The 19,160-nt window shown below is 43.5% G+C and overlaps 1 protein-coding gene across 1 annotated transcript in view; it reads left to right on the forward strand.

The window, feature by feature from the left end:
- LOC311246897 (pre-mRNA-splicing factor ATP-dependent RNA helicase PRP16-like) overlaps nt 1-19,160 on the forward strand; it is a gene marked incomplete at its 5' end in the record, with an annotated part of 131,674 nt that overhangs the window by 87,702 nt on the left and 24,812 nt on the right. The window contains one exon of the mRNA XM_084337138.1: nt 7,077-7,198. Within this exon, the coding sequence (XP_084193264.1) occupies nt 7,077-7,198 (122 nt within the window). The remainder of the gene's footprint in view (nt 1-7,076; nt 7,199-19,160) is intronic.

A 19,160-nucleotide genomic window follows, 5' to 3' on the forward strand; every position in this document is an offset into this window, starting at 1 on the left:
GAGCTTAGGCACTCTTTCAAAGTTGGTTAAGGTTAGAGTTTGTCTTAGAGCATGGCGATAGAACGCCAGGTAGTTTGCAGGCTGTTCGAGGCGGAAATGGACAAAGACACAGCTCTTCACTCACACAGCTTGCAAGCTATAATATGGATGCAGTGTGGAGGGACATGTATGGACAATGGATGGACATCAACACAGGCTGGATGGACAATGCCATGGAGTGGATATACTTTATCAACAACAACAAGCCAACAACAAGGTAGATTAGCGATCTTAACTCTAGTTTAATACATGATACGTTGTCTACTGATGCCGCATAACGTAACGTTACAGCTACTGCTAGCTGTTAGCTCCGTTAGCCGGCCACTTTTATAATTACTGCATGGAAACGGAGTAACGTTAACGTTTAAACGTTATGTCGAGGTCATACAATACTACAGTCGACATAAGGTTAACGTTACCCCGTTTCCATGAAGTGTTTAAATAGCAGCAATCTTGTTGAAAATGTAACTTTACTAGTAAAATGCTCTCTCTCTCTCGCTCTCTCTCTCTCTCTCTCTCTCTCGCTCTCTCTCTCTCTCTCTAATTTCGCTGCATGTGGGACACTCAGACAATGAATGGTAACTTGTTTAAAATAACGAGCTTTACAAATGTGTTTATTATTGAATGGATCTGACATCATCTGAGAGAGAGTGAGAGAGCGAGAGAGAGAGAGCGAGAGAGAGAGAGAGAGAGCTGTGCGTGTTTGTGTTGCTGCTGATGCATAATGAATGAATGGTGAGTTGTTTAAAATGACAACATACATGTGTTAATTATTTGATTTGATTGATCCGAGAGACAGAGAGAGATTGCTCCAGAGCATCTCAGAGCATTACATTTTCAACTCGACCTATTAACGAGAACTGCGACCTACAAGGCACCAGCGTCAGCGGCCGCTACTGGTCAAAATCCATACCGTAGCGCAAATTCATACCGTTTATACCGTCCACCCCTAGTTTACAGTATGTAATATCTATATACACATGTTTACAGTAGGATCTATATACACAAGATGTTTACAGTATGTAGGATCTATATACACAACATGTTTACACTATGTTTGTTTGTTTATTTATGGATCCCCATTAGTCTACACCCATGGGTGAAAGACTATTCTTCCTGGGGTCCTAACATACAACATTACAGTACATTACATTACAGTAGGATGTAGGATCTATATACACAATCCAGTGTTTCCCCTGAAATAAATGTCAGCGGTGCTGCGTGTGCGCTGTGCGTGCGCTGTGCGTGCGCTGTGCGTGCGCTGCCGGAATCCATATTTGTGCGTGCGCAAAGCACACGTGCCGCCGGAATCCATATTAGTGCACGCTGCAGGAGAAATACCTTAAAACTACCTTAGAATGGTTCGAGATAGGTTATTGTGAATTTGCTAGGATGTTTTTGGTGTGTCCGCTGACACTAGAAGTGCTCTGGAGGCCCAGGTACTGTAGCTGCTTATTTGTACACTGCAAAAAATTTAATCTTATCAAGTGAAAATATCTTGTATTTGGTACAATAAGTCCAATATTGAGTAGAATTATCTTGAATTATCTTATTCCACTGGCAGATAATTTAGCTTATTTAAAGTTAGAAAATGTTTTTAAGAAAATGTTTTCTTAACACTTTGAGTACCAGCCACGAGAAACTCGTTATTTCATGCCATGCGTTGAGTGCCAATGACGAGAAGTCTCGTTTTTTTAATCCGTATTGCTTTTATTAGCGATATCCATAAATGTTTCATCAATCTAGCCTCACGTTACCATTGGGACTGTCTATGAGCTTGAACAGGGAAAATACCGCCCCCTACGTCTCCCGGATGGTAATGCATCCATTGGATTGGACTCAATGAAAATGGATGAGAAAAAACTCCGGAATCCACATTTTACTTCTCAGGCATGTAACCCGAGCTGATCCCATTCATTGTAGACACTCAGAACAGTGTGGAATATGTGTTTCGAGTACCTAACGTTGGATCAATAAACGCGATCGATATTTGGAATGGCGATCAGGAATTGGAATAATCTTTTTGCAGAACATCTGATGTGAGGTAAGGAATCTATTTTACCAGTCTTGGGGTAATCAGAGTTTTTTTTATCTCTACGTGTCCCCTATCTGTGTATGTATGTGTGTGTGTGTGTGTGTGTGTGTGTGTGTGTGTGTGTGTGTGCTGACCAGGACATGGATAATCGATATTTCTACCCGCTTCTCTAGCGTGCATAAGTACACATAATACTATCGATAATCTAGCGTTTATTTGAAAACTATTCATAAATAGGCCGAAAAAGGACAACGTGTTTTGTGTAAAAAAACGAGCTTTTTTCGTGCTGATTTGAGAAGGGTCCAGCTGCAGAGCCGGAGAGCAACTCTCAGGGCCAAGATAGCACTTATACTATTTTGAGAGAGACAGCAGAGAGACAGACAGCAGCGAGACAGACAGACAGACAGACAGACAGACAGACAGACACTGTTCCACAGTGTGTGTGTGTGTGTGTGTGTGTGTGTGTGTGTGTGTGTGTGTGTGTGTGTGTGTGTGTGTGTGTGTGTGTGTGTGCGTGCGTGTGTGTGACTACTAGTCTAATGGTAGAGACTCAGCCCCCCCCCCCCCCCCTCTGGACCACCTCCTAGTAGAGACTTCTCTAGGAAGAAGACGAAGATGAGGATTAAGGCGAGACACTGCAGGTGAATAGGCAAATATACTTTTTTTGTTGATTTTGAGATTTTGTTATATTTTGCTTCCTAAACATGTCTTCTATGAAACTAGTGACAATAAAACGTCAATAACACACATTTAGTTGTTCATTTGACTTCATTTTGCCTTATTGCATCCATAAATGTCCACATATTTAATGGGGAAGTGCCTCATTTGCATATATAAACATACATTTCAGAAAACTTGTCTCTACTAGGAGGTGGTCCAGAGGGGGGGGTCTCTACTGGGAGGTGGTCCAGAGGGGGGGGTCTCTACTAGGAGACTAGTGGTCACACACACACACTGTGGAACAGTGTCTATCTGTCTGTCTGTCTGACTCTCTGGCTCTGCAGCTGGACCTTCTCAAATAAGCACGGAAAAGCTTTTAAGCTCATAGCTCCAATTTGGGTCCCAAATTGCGGTACAAATTAAGGAGGTGTCTCGGGTAGTGGACTCTAGTTAATATTATGTTCTCTCTGCAATTAGACTGCCCCTCATTCATTCATTCATCCCTATCTGATGCTATCTCTGAAAACAGTTCCTGCGAGCGCAGTCAGTGCACCCGATAACGCTATATATATAAACCTGCATTCATTCGGAGAGAAAGACCTATTCCACATGCTATTTAGGGTTTGACAATAATTACACTAATATCGCTATTTCACAATGAACTATAATGAATTACGGGGGTCATACAGAACACGTCAGTCAAGATTATTTCCGCGTTGAAACTAATGCATGCAACTGATCTATGTCGTCCGTCTGCAGTCCCCATATTCTACCACTGGGCGTCAGCTACGCATGCTCCGAGCTGTGCGTAAATATAAGCACGAAGTCAAGTTCAAGTTGAAATTGATGAATCCCACACTTTGCTTAGAAATGGTCGTACGCACAGGTTAAGCACATATCTGTGCGTAAGTCACGTTGATGAATGAGGGCCCTGGTTCGCTCGGAAATGGGTGAGAACTCAGACCACAGGACTCGGTGAGTAAGATAAGGTCATTGCATCAAATATACTACTAGCAAGTATTTCATACAACTTAATGTCCAAAAATACTAACTATCCCTTTTAAAGCCCCAATCCACAACTTTTCTTAATGTCAATATTGAGTAGTATATCCACAACCATCCATATTGAGTACTATATCCACAACCATATCAGTATTGAGTAGTATATCCACAACCATATCCATATTGAGTAGTATATCCACAACCATATCAGTATTGAGTAGTATATCCACAACCATATCCATATTCAGTAGTATATGCACAACCATATCAGTATTGAGTAGTATATCCACAACCATATCCATATTCAGTAGTATATCCACAGCCATATCCATATTCAGTAGTATGTCCACAACCATATCAGTATTGAGTAGTATATCCACAACCATATCCATATTCAGTAGTATATCCACAACCATATCCATATTCAGTAGTATATCCACAACCATATCCATATTCAGTAGTATATCCACAACCAGTGTTGGGAAAGTTCACTTTCTACATGAACTAGTTCAGTTCACAGTTCACAATTTTTTAAATGAACTAGTTCAGTTCATAGTTAATTTTTTTTAACTAAAGTTCATGGTTTCAAAAACGAACTAATTTATAGTTTATAGTTCTTTTTTTAGTTTTTATTTTTATTTTTCACGTACAGTTACTTACATTACAAAAACACACATTGGGACAAGGGGGTCCTCCAGTTAATCTATGCCATCATCCACACCATAAGCAAGCAAAAACAAAACAAAAAGAAAAACAAGCAAAAAGGAATTTCCCCAAGGGGATCAATAAAGGAATATCTTATCTTATCTTACTTGCCTCGAGCCCATTCACATGTAGACATACATATATTTATTTTTTTCTATCCTAGGTCTGTCCATACAATGGGGCATTGGGCCTTTAGAAGGATCGGAGAAATTTCAGCAGGAAAATAGTCTAATAGTGGGGCCCACACACACCTCCTGAAAGGAAGCGTTGTTGCCTCTATGCATTGCAGAGTCTCAAAACAAACTGGTCAGACAACTGCTTGACCTTACTCCTAGAACCCACCTCACCCCTGCCCACTTTGACAACCTAGGATGGCTTAGAGTAGACGACAGAGTACAGCAACTTGCAATGGACCTGGTCTACAAGATACACTACACGACCAAGGTACCCATGTACATGTCAAAATACTTCCCAAAGGTCAGTGAATACCACAATCACAACACCAGAGGGAGCTCCACAAATCATGTTAAACCCAGATTCGGCTCAAACAAGGGACTAAACACGTTTCGCAATTATGCCACATCAATGTGGAACGCCCTACCCAAAGCTGTAAAGTAATGTGAATCACTGCCCACTTTCAAAACCACTCTCAAGGAACACCTACGGGAGACTGCAATTCGAAACTGGCCCCTGTAAATGTCCTAACCCAACCCCCTCCAATGTACAGTAAATGACCAAGTATGGTTTTGTCAATATTCCAATATACAGTTTTGCTTGTAAATTTGTACAGTGTTCCCCACCCACCCCTCCTACCCAACCCCCCCCCCACCCCACCCACCCAACCACCTTCAATGTACAGCCCGCCCCCCCCCCCCCCCCACCCAACCCCACCTACCCAACCTCCCCCAATGTACAGTTTTTACGTCAAATGTATATACTCTCTTTTCTGGACTCTTTTTGTATCACAAACAGTACTGTATTTGCAAATCTGGTATGTCATAAATGTATAGATGTAGCAGTACTGTCTATATGTATGTCATGTATGTCATATATGTACTGATGAATTGAAAATGGGGGACCCTGATGTAAACAAGACGAAAGTCTTTCTCTAGTCTGCATCCCCTTAACAATTGTGTGTATTGAGCTGTACTGTATTGTACCCATTCTGCAATCTGTTAATAAAGTTTTCAATCAATCAATCAATTTCATGGGGTAGCACACCGAAGATCTCTCTATACCACATTTGTATAGATGGAGGCTTATCCTTAATCCAGTTGATCAGAATGCATTTCCGGGCTGAAAGTAGAAGTTTATCAAATAGTTTGAATTGTAAGGGTGTCAAATTTATTTCCTTTGATGGGAGTCCCAGTAAGACCTTGGAAATGTTGCTTAACTCACGTGCCACTTGGCCCCAGAACCTGGATAAACACTTACATTCTCAAAAGTAGTGATAGTAGGTACCCAGATCTGTTTGACATTTCGAACATAAAGGAGATATTGAACGGCCCATTTTGTTAGTTCTTTTTTCAATACGTTGCTGCGAGCTATTATTTGTAAAAATTATTGAACCACAGACAGCAATCGGAATACTGGCATTTCCATAACGCTTTGCTGCCACACCAGTAGCAGCTGCAGCTTTCATCTCTACAGTATATTTTCAAAAACATGAGGAAAAACTTTGCTTGAATTGTCTTTATTATGAAAACTAAACGGGACGTTTGCATATTCTCAATGTGCCGTTTAAGGTTTGTTGTCGACGTCGATGTACGGACTTGCTTCTTCAAACCGGGTGGACAAAGTTTACAGACAAACGTTAGATTTTTTCCGTCTGAGTCAGTACTGACTTTAACGTTAAACTCTTTTAAATGCTCATACGCCGACGTTGTAGAGGGAGTCTGACTCTGAGCGAGTGCTGCTGCAGCTCTCGGCTTCTGCTTGCCGATTCCGCTGTGCCACTGTTGTTGTGAGGAGGAGTCTGATGACGTAGCCAGGGGGTGACAGGCGCGTTGCCAGATCGGGTGGTTTTCCGCATAATTTTGAAGCCTGTGTGTTTTAACTGGGTTTTCGGCTGAAATGCATATGAAATCTGGTACATCTTTGAATGCCGTTATAATAGAGTGCTGAGAATGAACGCACTTTTGAACGCCGTTATACAGCGCTGAGAATGAACGCGTCTCAATTACATTCATTTAGCGGATATACAGTACGTTCAGTTCACGTTCGCCCAAAATATGAACGCGTTCATGAACGATCGTTCATTGAACGTGTTCAGGTACATCACTGTCCACAACCATATCCATATTCAGTAGTATGTCCACAACCATATCAGTATTGAGTAGTATATCCACAACCATATCAATATTGAGTAGTATATCCACATACCTTCTTGAGAACTGTGTTTTGTAGATGTCTACATTACCAACACAAACAAACCTTTCACAGCCACAACATACAGCAAATACAATGGAGAATCTCACATTGACCTATTGTCTAGTGTTAGTCCTTGAATCAAGAGATCAGTCAATCAAGTAGAAAATGTAAACCAGTCTTTATTTTGGGCGGTGGTGTGTATTTACATAGAGACACCGGAGTGGGCCTTTTAATGTGTCCCCCTCTTTCTCCCGGTGTCTTCCAGGAGAACCGCCGGAGGGCCAAGGAGGAGATCACTAACATGGAGGAGGAGATGTCCCTGGCTGAGCGGCAGCGGAGATCACGCAGAGATGAGCAGGACAGGAAGAGTAACGTCAACAGTGTCCGGTGAGCAGGCCTCCCTCTCCTCTCCTCCTCTTTCATCCCTCTCCTCTTTCATCCCTCTCTTCTCCTCTTTCATCCCTCTCTTCTCCTCTTTCATCCCTCTCCTCACCTCTTTCATCCCTCTATTCTCCTCTTCTTTCATCCCTCTCCTCTCCTCTTTCATCCATCTCCTCTCCTCCTCTTTCATCCCTCTCCTCTCCTCCTCTTTCATCCCTCTCTTCTCCTCCTCTTTCATCCCTCTCTTCTCCTCTTTCATCCCTCTCCTCTCCTCTTTCATCCCTCTCATCTCCTCTTTCATCCCTCTCTTCTCCTCTTTCATCCCTCTCTTCTCCTCCTCTTTCATCCCTCTCTTCTCCTCTTTCATCCCTCTTATCCTCCTCTTTCATCCCCTTCTTCTCCTCTTTCATCCCTCTCTTCTCCTCTTTCATCCATCTCCTCCTTTCACCCCTCTCTTCTCCTCTTTCATCCCTTTCCTCTCCTCTTTCATCCCTCTCTTCTCCTCTTTCATCCCTCTCTTCTCCTCTTCATCCCTCTTATCCTCCTCTTTCATCCTATCTTCTCCTCTTTCATCCCTCTCTTCTCCTCTTCTTTTATACCTCTCTTCTCCTCCTTTCATCCCTCTATTCTCCTCTTTCATCCCTCTCTTCTCCTCTTTCCCTCTCCTCTCCTCCTATTTCATCCCTCTTTTCTCTTTCATCCCTCTCTTCTCCTTTCATCCCTCTTCTCCTCTTTCATCCCTCTCTTCTCCTCTTTCATCCCTCTTCTCCTCTTTCGCCCTCTCTCCTCTTTCATCCTCTCTTACTTTCTCTCCTCTCTATCCTCTTATCTCCTCTGTCCTCCTCCTCTCGTCCTCTCCCCTCTCACCCTTCCTCCCCCCTCCTCTCTCCTCCCCTCCTCTCTCTCTCTCTCCCCTCTCTCCTCCCCTCCTCTCTCTCTCTCCCTTCACACAGTCCTCATCTAACAATGGCTCTCAGTTGCTCTCATTTTGCACACACAGCCAAGGCATAAGCCCTTTAATTTACCTGTCTTTCTACCGTCATCTCTCTCTCTCTCTCTCTCTCTCTCTCTCTCTCTCTCTCTCTCTCCCTCTCCCCTCCTCCTCCCCTCTCACTCTTCAATGATGAGCTTCTCCTCTGGTCACCTGGCAGACGAGACAGAAAAGAACTAATATTGACTCTGGCTGACCTCAGGTTACACAAGCAATTTACATTGTGCCATTGCAAGCAGCAGAGAAAGGCGGGAATGTTCATTTTCAAATTAGACCCCAAAAATGTAATTCACAGTTTCATCTCTCAGGCTTCACAGAGAAATAAGGTGTTTATAAAGAAAAAGACAGAGAGGGGGGGGTGGGGGGGGGGGGGGGCAAGTTAATTCCTAATTAATCAGCAGTTTTTATCATCTGTGACTGTGCGTGAGACAGAATCTGTTGAACGTAATCACATTAGAGGTGGCAGGATTTTTTATTTATTTTTTAGCTTTTCGCCCTAGCCCTTTTTGATGAGGCACACAAACAAAACAAGACTATAGGGGGACAACTTATTACTTTATTATACGTTTTACACAAGTTTAGCAGTACAAAATTAAATAAAATTATTGTAGTAAAATAAGAATATATTAAAAAATTATTTTCTTCGGAGGGGGGAGACTCAGGACTAGACATTGACAAACAAATTACAACTAAGGACAATGAAGGACAACAACGAATACCACATGACGGGAAAGGGGGGGGGGGGCAGAGAGGGGAGTAAGTAAAGTAGCGGGTGAGGAGGGGGAATGAGAGAAGGGTTGGTTATGGAGTGGATGGCCAGTCCATGAATAGGAGCTAGATTTGTGAATATTGATTGATCAAGCAATTCTGGTGGTTCGGAGATTTATTAATTGTGAGGACTTCGGTGATCACGGGGTGGGCGGGACAGGGGTTCCTGTCTTCCAGGGATAGGGACTCTGCGCATTTTCTAGCTTCCCGACTGTGGATTATGGATTTGTAGCCTGAATTCACAACTCAGGCAACACCAGACAGAAGTGGAGGGTAGCGAAAATGCAAATTAGCAGTCGCCATTGCGACTTCTACTTGATAACGGGCATGGAGAGGTGAAACATCCAGCCTTCGGAGCCACGATCCACAGTACTGTACTGCAATCCGGAAACGAAAGAAATTACCCCCGACAGTCAAGTGTAATAAGAGATCAATGTTTTTATTATATCTGGTCGGTGCATAGTCGGTGACATCAGCAGAACCTGGTCCCGTATGACACGGAAACCATAGACTACAGTTAAATCTGCTGACCCAAGAAGCAGCAGCCACACACAGATCAACTGCTACCCACCAGACTGCGGCTAAAGATATGTACGGAAAAGATTCCTACGGGAGTGGATTATGGAAATAAAAAAAAGAACCCCAACAACTGGAAAAAGAACGAGAGGGAAGAACCGGGGTCACAACCGAGGCGCCCAGCACGTCGCGGGGGACAAAACAGCGAGGCATCGCTCCTTACACCGGGCGCCGGCCGCAACTGACGCTTCAGCCAGCAGCTGCACCAGCCGACCAGCAAGCGGCGACACACCCTCACCGAAGCCCCAGCAGACTTGGCGAGAGGCCAGAGGGAGAGCGGCGCGGGACATCGAGACGACCGAGGACCCGACGGTTAGCTTGGCTGGCCCCGCCATGCCAGCTAGTCTACCCGGGCCGAGGCCAGGACAAAAGGCACCCCCCCCTCCCCCACAATGGAGTACAATCAGACATATCTGTAAACAACCAGCCCGCCCCCCCCCCCCCCCCCCCCCACATCGCGGGCTTTCACACAAAGGAATACAGACTCCAGCAAAGGACAAAGAATCACCCCCTCCCCCCCTCCCCACCCACGGCACAAACAGCAACAACGCCCCCCCTCCCCCCACCACAGTACAGGACACAAATGAACAGAGTTACCTCAAGTGTGACGACGTCAATCTGATTACCAGCAAAAATGGACTTCACATATTTCATCTTAATACAAATAGCCTGAGACCTAAACTGGCTGAAATCAAACAGTTGTTTTTAAACTGTAAGGCTAACATATTGTGTTTCACAGAAACAAAATTAGACTCATCTGTACAGGATCCAGAGATTGAAATTGAAAACTACTCAATAGTCAGGAGGGATAGGAACCAGTATGGAGGTGGCGTCTGTGTGTATATACACAAGGATACCAAATACATCAACCGTACTGACCTTAACCATGATGAAATTGAAACTGTTTGGATTGAAATCTTATTAGACAGGGCGAAACCAGTACTAGTAGGCACAATCTATAGACCACCAGAACAGAGTGGCTTTTATGACACACTTGATGGGTGTTTAGCTGGGGTGGAGGGGGTAGAAAAAATTCTTATTGGGGACTGGAACACGGATATGCTGCGTAAAGCAGCACCCGTCTTCAAGGCCTTCAGTAGATTTTCTGATCTGCACGGTTTCAGCCAGCTAATCACCCAACCCACAAGGGTATGCAGTTCGACACAAACCACCATTGACCTCATTTTGACCTCTGACAAGTCAATGATCTCCAATAAAGGGGTGATAGCATGCTGTCACAAAACAGTCACATCTAGAGACCTCAAAACTTACTCTAGAGAGGCCTTTAACCTAGAACTGGGGAGCTTGGACTGGTCAGATGAACTCAGTGGTACACAGGTTGAAGAAACATGGCTTGGATTCAAAACCAAATTCACAGCAATACTCAACAACATGGCACCGATAAGAACCACCAGGGTTAAAAATCGCGCTGAGGCATGGATGCACACTGAAATACTGGCCGCTATGAAAACCAGAGACAAAAAATGCTCTGAACTTCATAAAAGTCAGACAAAGCTTTCCAAAAGCTCAAACAGTGAACTCCAAGCCCACGTGGTTGAACTAAAAATCCAAAGAAACAGACTAAGAAATGACGTAAACACCATGATCAGAACCGCAAAAAGAAATTTCATCAACGACAAAACTGAGGAAAACAAAAACAAACCCCGCGAACTTTGGAAATTACTCAATAATCAACTAGGCTGCAGTAAAAAACTTAAAACCAGATTCTCAAACATAAACATAAAGACGGACAACACGCTCATCACAGACAAGCTGGATGTAGCCAATTACTTAAACATCTTCTTCACAAACATAGCCACAACACTGGTAAACAAACTACCCTCCCACTCAGGGCATTATGGGGTAGAACACATAGTAGCATACTACAAAAACCTAGGGGTCCACAAAGACGACTTCAAACTTGAAATGGTAACAACCGATGAGGTACTCAAAAAATTGAGCGCCCTCCAACCTAACAAGGCCACTGGCCATGACAACATCCCCTCCAAATTCCTCAGAGACGCAGCAGCCGCCATCACCCCAGTCATCACACACATAATAAACCTCTCTATAAAACAGGGGCACGTCCCCAAGGACTTCAAAATTGCGAGAGTGACCCCTCTGCACAAAAAGGGCAGCAAATTAGACCCAGGCAACTACCGCCCTGTTTCTATTCTTACCTCCATCTCGAAAGTCATGGAGAAAATAGTCTACGAACAGGTCGAAAAGTACCTGGCGGAAAAAAATCTAATCTACGAATTCCAATCTGGCTTCAGAACGTCCCACTCCACTGACACATGCCTCCTCTATTTGAACGACCACATCAAACTAACTAACCGTACTGTCATGCACTTGTCCTAATAAACTAACCTACACTGTAGCACTCAACACTTTGATGAACATTGTTGCTCAGCTGATAGAGTTCTGCCCTTCCTGATGGCTTGTCGTACAGAACATGTAAGTCGCTTTGGATAAAAGCGTCAGCTAAATTACTAAATGTAAATGTAAATGTAAACGAGTAGGGGTTTGGTGTTCTGGACTAATACATTGATAGCAGTAGTATCCCTAAGTAGGCAGAGGAAGGGGGAGAGAGGAATGCTGCAGCTCATGACCCGGGATAGTGTATTGATGACGGAATTCCAGAAGTCTTGAACAGGTGGGCAGAGCCAGGTGGCATGGAAATAGTTGTCTGTGGTGTTGAGGGTGCAATGGGAGCATACATCTGTGCTTGCAAATCCCATTTGAAACATCCTGTGCTGTGTGATATGTACTCTGTGTAACACCTTATATTGGATTAATTGAAGGTTAGTGTTGTTAGTCATTGTGAATGTGTTGGTGCAAATTTGTTCCCAGGATACGGCATTGGGAGAGAAAGCCAAGTCCTGTTCCCATTTTGTGAAGGGGAGATGGAATGTATTGCCAAAATCCTTGCCAGTATTTTGTATATTTTTGAAAATATTTTCTTCTGTGATGTTATTTTATTCATTGCTAATATAATTGGAGGTGGTTCAAGATCATTCTGTGTAGTGTTAATTTTTTATTTCAAAATTGATTTCAGCTGTAGAAATTGGAAGTGTTGGTCTGTCCCAATGCCGTATCCTTCAGTCAAATCTTGATAAGTGATTAGGCTGTTGTCTGTGAAGATGTGGTGAAGATGAGTAATGCCTTTTTGTTTCCAAGCTGGGAAGTATATGGGTGCTTTGCCCAGTTGAAAGTCAGGGTTGTGCCAGATTGGTGTGTATTTACAGGGGGTTAGTATGTTACCAGTGATTTTGTTGGCTTTCCACCAGGCTGTCAGAGTTGTGGAAATGACTGTATTCCTAAAACAAGAGTGATGTTTTATGCTTGTGCTAAAGAATGGCAGATCTTGTGGTGAGATTTCCATGCACACATCCTTCTCAATGTCTTCCCAGGGGTTGTATTGTTGGGTAGGGTGAATCCATTTGTAGATGTATATTAATTGGTTGGCCAGATAATAGTTGAGAAAGTTAGGTGCTTCAAGTCCTCCTTGTGGTGCAGGATTAAGAGTGAGATTAAGCGGAAGGAAGCCTGCTCTCCTGGGCCTCTCTGCTGCCTTGTCTTTGCCTTCGCTCTGAGCTTTAACATGAGGTTCTTCTGAGCAGAAGTGTGTCCTGCTATGAGCCAGTGTGTGTTGAGAACAGCTAACATGAGGTTCTTCTGAGCAGAAGTGTGTCCTGCTATGAGCCAGTGTGTGTTGAGAACAGCTAACATGAGGTTCTTCTGAGCAGAAGCGTGTCCTGCTATGAGCCAGTGTGTGTTGAGAATAGCGGCTCTCAGAGTGAACTGTGAAGGGGTTGGTTTGGATTTCTGTGCTGCTCATTGCTAGACTGATGTATCCATTGCCCAGTTAGCCAATGTACCCATCTGGAACCCTGCCATCCGTTCCAATCACAACTGTTGCTTCAGTTTGTCAGAGGGAAGCAACAGTTGCGATTAGAGGATCAAGAGAAGAGGGTGGGTTTGAGATAGATCAATTGGTCAATTTAAATACTGTCCATCCCAGTGTTTCCCCTAGAGATTTGCTACTGGTGGCTGCTGCCTTCACAGTGTGTCTCACTAAACCTGTGTCTTCAGGGACGTGTAAATACACCTCTGGACATTTCATTTCATCATTTCTCATCTGTCATGTTTCTCAGCAAAGTCTTTGAAAGAGTTGCATGTTTGCATTTATGTTTTCTCTGCTATCTGTTCTTGTGTAATTTACCTATTTCAAACCCGAAGCGACGGCTCTCAACTTCAACTTCTCAGGCTTAAGGTTCTGCGTCACCTCTCTTAGCCACTGAGTCCAGCTCGTGGATGAGGATACTTCTATTGAAGGAGGATCAGTCTCCGTGCTACATGTAGCAATGCAACACATGTTCTTATTTAGAGTTTAGTTCCAGAGATTCTCATTATTTTCTATTTCATTCTTTTTCAGCTATCATGGGTTCTGGCTGAATTTCCATTTCTAAGTCCTCTGACAGTGTTTTGAAGACTGAACTTCAGTAAGTGGACAGGTTAGAACACTGTCATAATGAGTGAGCTAGAGATGCCGGAGAAAGACGGCATCTGTCACATGTGGGATCTACGTTTAGGAACATTTTAGAAAGTTTAGCTTTTAAAGAATGCAGGCGATGCAGAACCTTATACTGAACAAGGCTGTGTCACTGAATGCACTCCCTCCGGGGTCTCTTCCCAACGCTCTGCCCTCAAAGGCGCCCCTTCTTGAGGGCTCAGAGGAAAACAAAGATTCCACGAGCCACTCATCTGGCAAGTTGGGAAAGTATTAACTTTAATATAACAGAATTTGAAGAAGTGGGATTTTGGTAAATTACATTTATTTTGCAGCTGTTCTATCTATATAAAGGTCCTTTATATTAATTATACCACTTATTTTCCATATATCTAAAGAGTCATCTATAGTGGAAGAGGAGAGGTGGCTGGGATAAACCGGGGCAAGCAGAGAGGCTATTTTCCCATCCATAATTCTTCATGATATTAGACCATATTTTCTGTTACAATGGGATTATTCTGAACTGAGATGTCAGTTGACATGATCTGTGTTCCATTTGTACTCAACTGGATACTTTGGTCTAAATAGGCTAAAGAAGCATCTTTTAACACTTTCAGTGCCAGCCATTAGACGCAGCCCTCTGTAGCAGTGATTCCCAACCTGGGGTCCGCTGACCCCCTGGGGGTCCGCCAGGGGGCGCAGGGGGTCCGCCAGACCACAGATGATTTGAGTTTTTTTTTTTTTCAGAGAAATATTTAATTAGCATATTTTTATCATCAGAAGCATGAATAGTCTCTCCACTACAATAAAAAAGAAAGATAAATAAATAAACATCTAGACATGATTTTTGAACGTTAACAGTAGGCTACCGGGTAGCCGCTAAAACGCGAATCAGTTGACTGTATCACTTTCTGTAGCTAGCCTAGCACGCTAGTTAACTTTCTCGGCTCGTCTGCAGTCAGCCGCCAGAGGCGAAAATGTGTGACAAACGAAAAGGAGATGACGGCAGCTCATCTGCAAAAAAAGTTAGGACCTACAGCAATCACGAAAATTACATCACCATGGGCTTCACTGAGGGACCAGACAAACGACCTGAGTGTGTGATTTGTGGAGAAAAGTTGGCAAACTCGAGCCTGAAGCCCAGCAAGCTGAAGAGACATCAGGCGTCTAAGCACCCAGAAACCGTTGGGAAGGATCCGGACTTTTTTCGGAGGAAAGAACAGTCTCTCAAGGCGAACAAGCCTGTTGATGTTAGAGTAGCGTGGAGCAGGGGTGGCAGTGATTTACAGAAGGCTACCGAAGCCTCCTTTGAGTGTTCGCTTTTAATTGCAAAAGCAAAGAAACCGCACAATATTGGCGAGCAGCTCATCAAACCAGCCTGCATCAAAATGGTTTAGAAACTGTGCGGCCCACAGGTGGCGGATAAACTAAAATCAGTACCACTCTCGAACAATGTAGTGAAAGACCGAATTGATAAGATGTCAAGTGATTGCGAGCAGCAGCTGTCAGAAAAGCTTAGAAAGGGTCCATTTGCCATACAACTTGATGAAACTACAACTGTCGCAGACGAGGCTGTGCTCATCGTTTATGTGCAATATATCGAAAATGAGGATCTGAAGCAGGACATTCTCATGTCAGTCAACCTTACTACCACCACTCGAGGTGAGGATATTTTTACTGCAGTGGATTCTTACTTCATTCAACATAAATGCAAACCGTTCACCATTAGGGCCTGATTTGAGAGGATGAATACAGGATTTGAATATTGGCCAAAATTTTGAAATACATATGGTGCAAGATTAGATTTGTTGATTGAAGGCACAAGTCAAAGAAGCATAGTGGGTCTAATTATGATGCAGATTCCCGCTTGGGGACCAGCCCTCATGCATCAACGTGGACGTAGAACTTGACCTACTTCCACACGTAAGCACGGAATGTAGAACTAGCGTACGCACAGGGAAGTCGGCATTCATCACACGTGCGTATGCAGGCTCTATGCCCTGCCGTGTTGATGAATACCACTTTGTTCTACCGTCAATGCTCGTGCATGATTATCCATATATGGTCATGAAAATGAGGAAACACCCCCCATGGGATGTGAAATAATGGACCGACCCGAGCGGGACTCCGAGAAACTCCACGGAGAATTCACTGCTGTCGAACCAAGAAGACACTATCGCGTATTATGATTTATGGGATAAATAAAAGGCGGTGATGTCAGATATCAACGGCTCCCTAAGACCATTGCTGCAATTCTGCCTGGACAGCTCAAAATACTAATAAAGACCGTTCGTTGACCACTGTTTGGCGTTGGTTGTGTGTCATTATAACCGTGCTGTAATATGAATGCCTTTATTAGTTGTGTTCGATTGGCTATATGATTTTTAGAGGCATCTATTTTGTTGTCGGCTAATAAAGACCGCGCTGGAATATGACTGCCTTTTCCCGTGTTGTTTGATTAATACCCACGGATTAAAGTTCTCCTCAATTCTATTCCAAATCGCGATGGATCTCCCGTCAATTTTCTACCTGCTGCATATGATTTCTAGAGGCATACTACAATCTATTTTGATGTCAGTATTGGGTAGCCTATATAAACAATATAATACGAGAGCATATACAAGAACAATGAATCTCACTGCATGTATGATGTAGCCTGCCTTTCAATACATGAACTTGAATTCCATCATGTTTGTGTGCGGGACTCAAGGCTGCTGTCACAATGGGTGGTACCGCCGTACAGTAATAATAACAGTCCACACAATATCACGATCCATGCCATAGCCTATGTTCCATTAGGACATGATCTGTGACGACAAATGTTCTAGAATGTTTGATTAAGATATCATACTCTGACAGCATGCCTATGAGCAACAAAAACGCGAACTTGAATCCCATCATATAGTCTGTCCACTATCTGCATGGTGTCATTGCAATGCGTTTTCTATTCTTTCTTGTACAGTAAAAAGGGGGAAGAACACTATATTCATATGACTTATTCTGCTTACAGCTTCGAAATTCCACTTGTTTCGTTTAACGTAAAGCCTTTTAAATATAATCAAAACGTTCCCGTGTTTCGGCGGTCTGTGCGCAAAATAATAACGAGTTGAGCTTTATGATTTATGATGAATTGAAAATGGGGGACCCTGATGTAAACAGGACGAAAGTTGGTCTGCAACCCCAATTAACTGTACTGTACCCATTCTGCAATCTGTTAATAAACTTTTCAATCAATCAATCAATCAAGCTACGCGGAGCGCAGTCAGTCAGTAGCCTACACCCCGTATATTCCGATAACGCTATATAAACCATGCTGCATTCATTCTGAGAGAAAGATCTATTATTCCAAATGCTATTTATAGGGTTTTGACCATAATTACACTACTGTTGCTATCTTACAATGAACTATAATGAACTACGGTTCATACAGAACATCCAGTGTTATTATGCACAGAAGCTCATTTCCTTGTTGTAATAATATATTCTACCACTGGGAGCTAGGTACGCCAGGTCTGACCTGTGCGTAGATGTATGCACGAAGTCAAGTTCAAGTTCAAATTGATGAATCCCACTCTTTGCTTAGAAATGATCGTACGCACGGGTTACGCACAGATCTGTGCGTAGAACACGTTGATGCATGAGGGCCCTAGGTTTCCATGATGCCAGGTACCCAGGTGGGCTATCTCCCAGGCCTTTCTGTGTGGAGTTTGCATGTTCTCCCCGTGCTCGCAAGGGTTTCCCCCCCGATAAGATAAACCCAATGGAAAAACATGCACAACAACAGATCGCTAACGCTGTGGCGTCCTTGACGAAGACGGACAGGAGCACTTGGATTGGTCCCCTGGCGCGGCTCACGTTGACGCCTGTCTGCTCCCGGCTGCCCTTGGGGGGGAAGGACGACGGGATGGGTTAATCGCAGAGACGAATCGCATCGGCGATTCTAAAGAGACAATGCATGCGTGTGTGTGTTCCGGTGTGTGTGCTAAAAACTAACCGCTGTGTGTACCGCTAAAACATTGAGTGTCGTTGCATGCCAAATAAAGACCTCTGCATTATATGTGCCTGTGTATAAGCAGTTTGTTATTAAAATGACAAAAAAAAGGTATTAAACCCAGCTAGGACAGATTCTCTCTGCTACTGATTGGAATTTCCTGTCTCATATTTAGTTTAATTTGTTGCATTGATTTGTTCCATAAATGCAAACCGTTCACCATTAGGGACTGATTTGAGAGGATGAATACAGGATTTGAATATTGGCCAAACATTTTGAAATGCATATGGTGCAAGATGAGATTTGTTGATTGAAGGCACAAGTTAAAGAAGTATAGTGGGTCTAATTGTGATGCATATGACTGTGTATAAGCAGTTTGTTATTAAAATGAAAAAAAAAAAAAGTATTTTATGGTATCTTATTAGGAGGGGGTCCGCGAATTTCATCAGAGATGTTTGGGGGTCCCTGGGGGGAAAAAGGTTGGGAACCACTGCTCTGTAGCAACGCCACCGCTAGATAGATAGGGATCCGTCACCTTGTTTGTAGAGCTATAACTATATTCTATATTATAGCTATGGATACAATACTATGGCCCATTTGACATCACCTATCTATCGTTCAATATGTGAAAAATAATAAAAATTTTCCATCCATACGTTCCCGTGTGTAACGGCATTGGTATTGAACACTAAAAACGATTATCAGCCCGATCGGTATAAAAGCATTGCAGGATCAAGCTAAAATAGTCCGGGAGTATTCCAAAAATAATATTCCAATTGTTTGATCGCCATCTGGTACATCCAATGTCGATTTGGTCCACGGCATAATCCACCACAACATATGGATCGGGGATATTTTTGACGCGCTTCAATGGAACCGAGAGAACCGTTCGCCTCGGCCGACAAGGAAAAATGAAACCCGAGACATTTGGCCGTCCCACAGACCAAGATACAAGGTTACAAAGGTTGCTCGATACTGCCGTCTAGCGGGATGCGGCCGGTATTGCACCTTGGCGACCTCAGACTCATTCCCTATGGCAGGGTTTCCGTTAGAAAATATTGGTGCTGGTCTCCGTGTCCTGAAAGATTTCAATCTCCCGGACAAATGGGAGAAATTCCGGTCAGAGTTT

Source organism: Notolepis coatsorum (genome assembly GCF_963971535.1).
Source record: "Notolepis coatsorum genome assembly, chromosome: 20".
NCBI classification, from domain to species: domain Eukaryota; kingdom Metazoa; phylum Chordata; class Actinopteri; order Aulopiformes; family Paralepididae; genus Notolepis; species Notolepis coatsorum.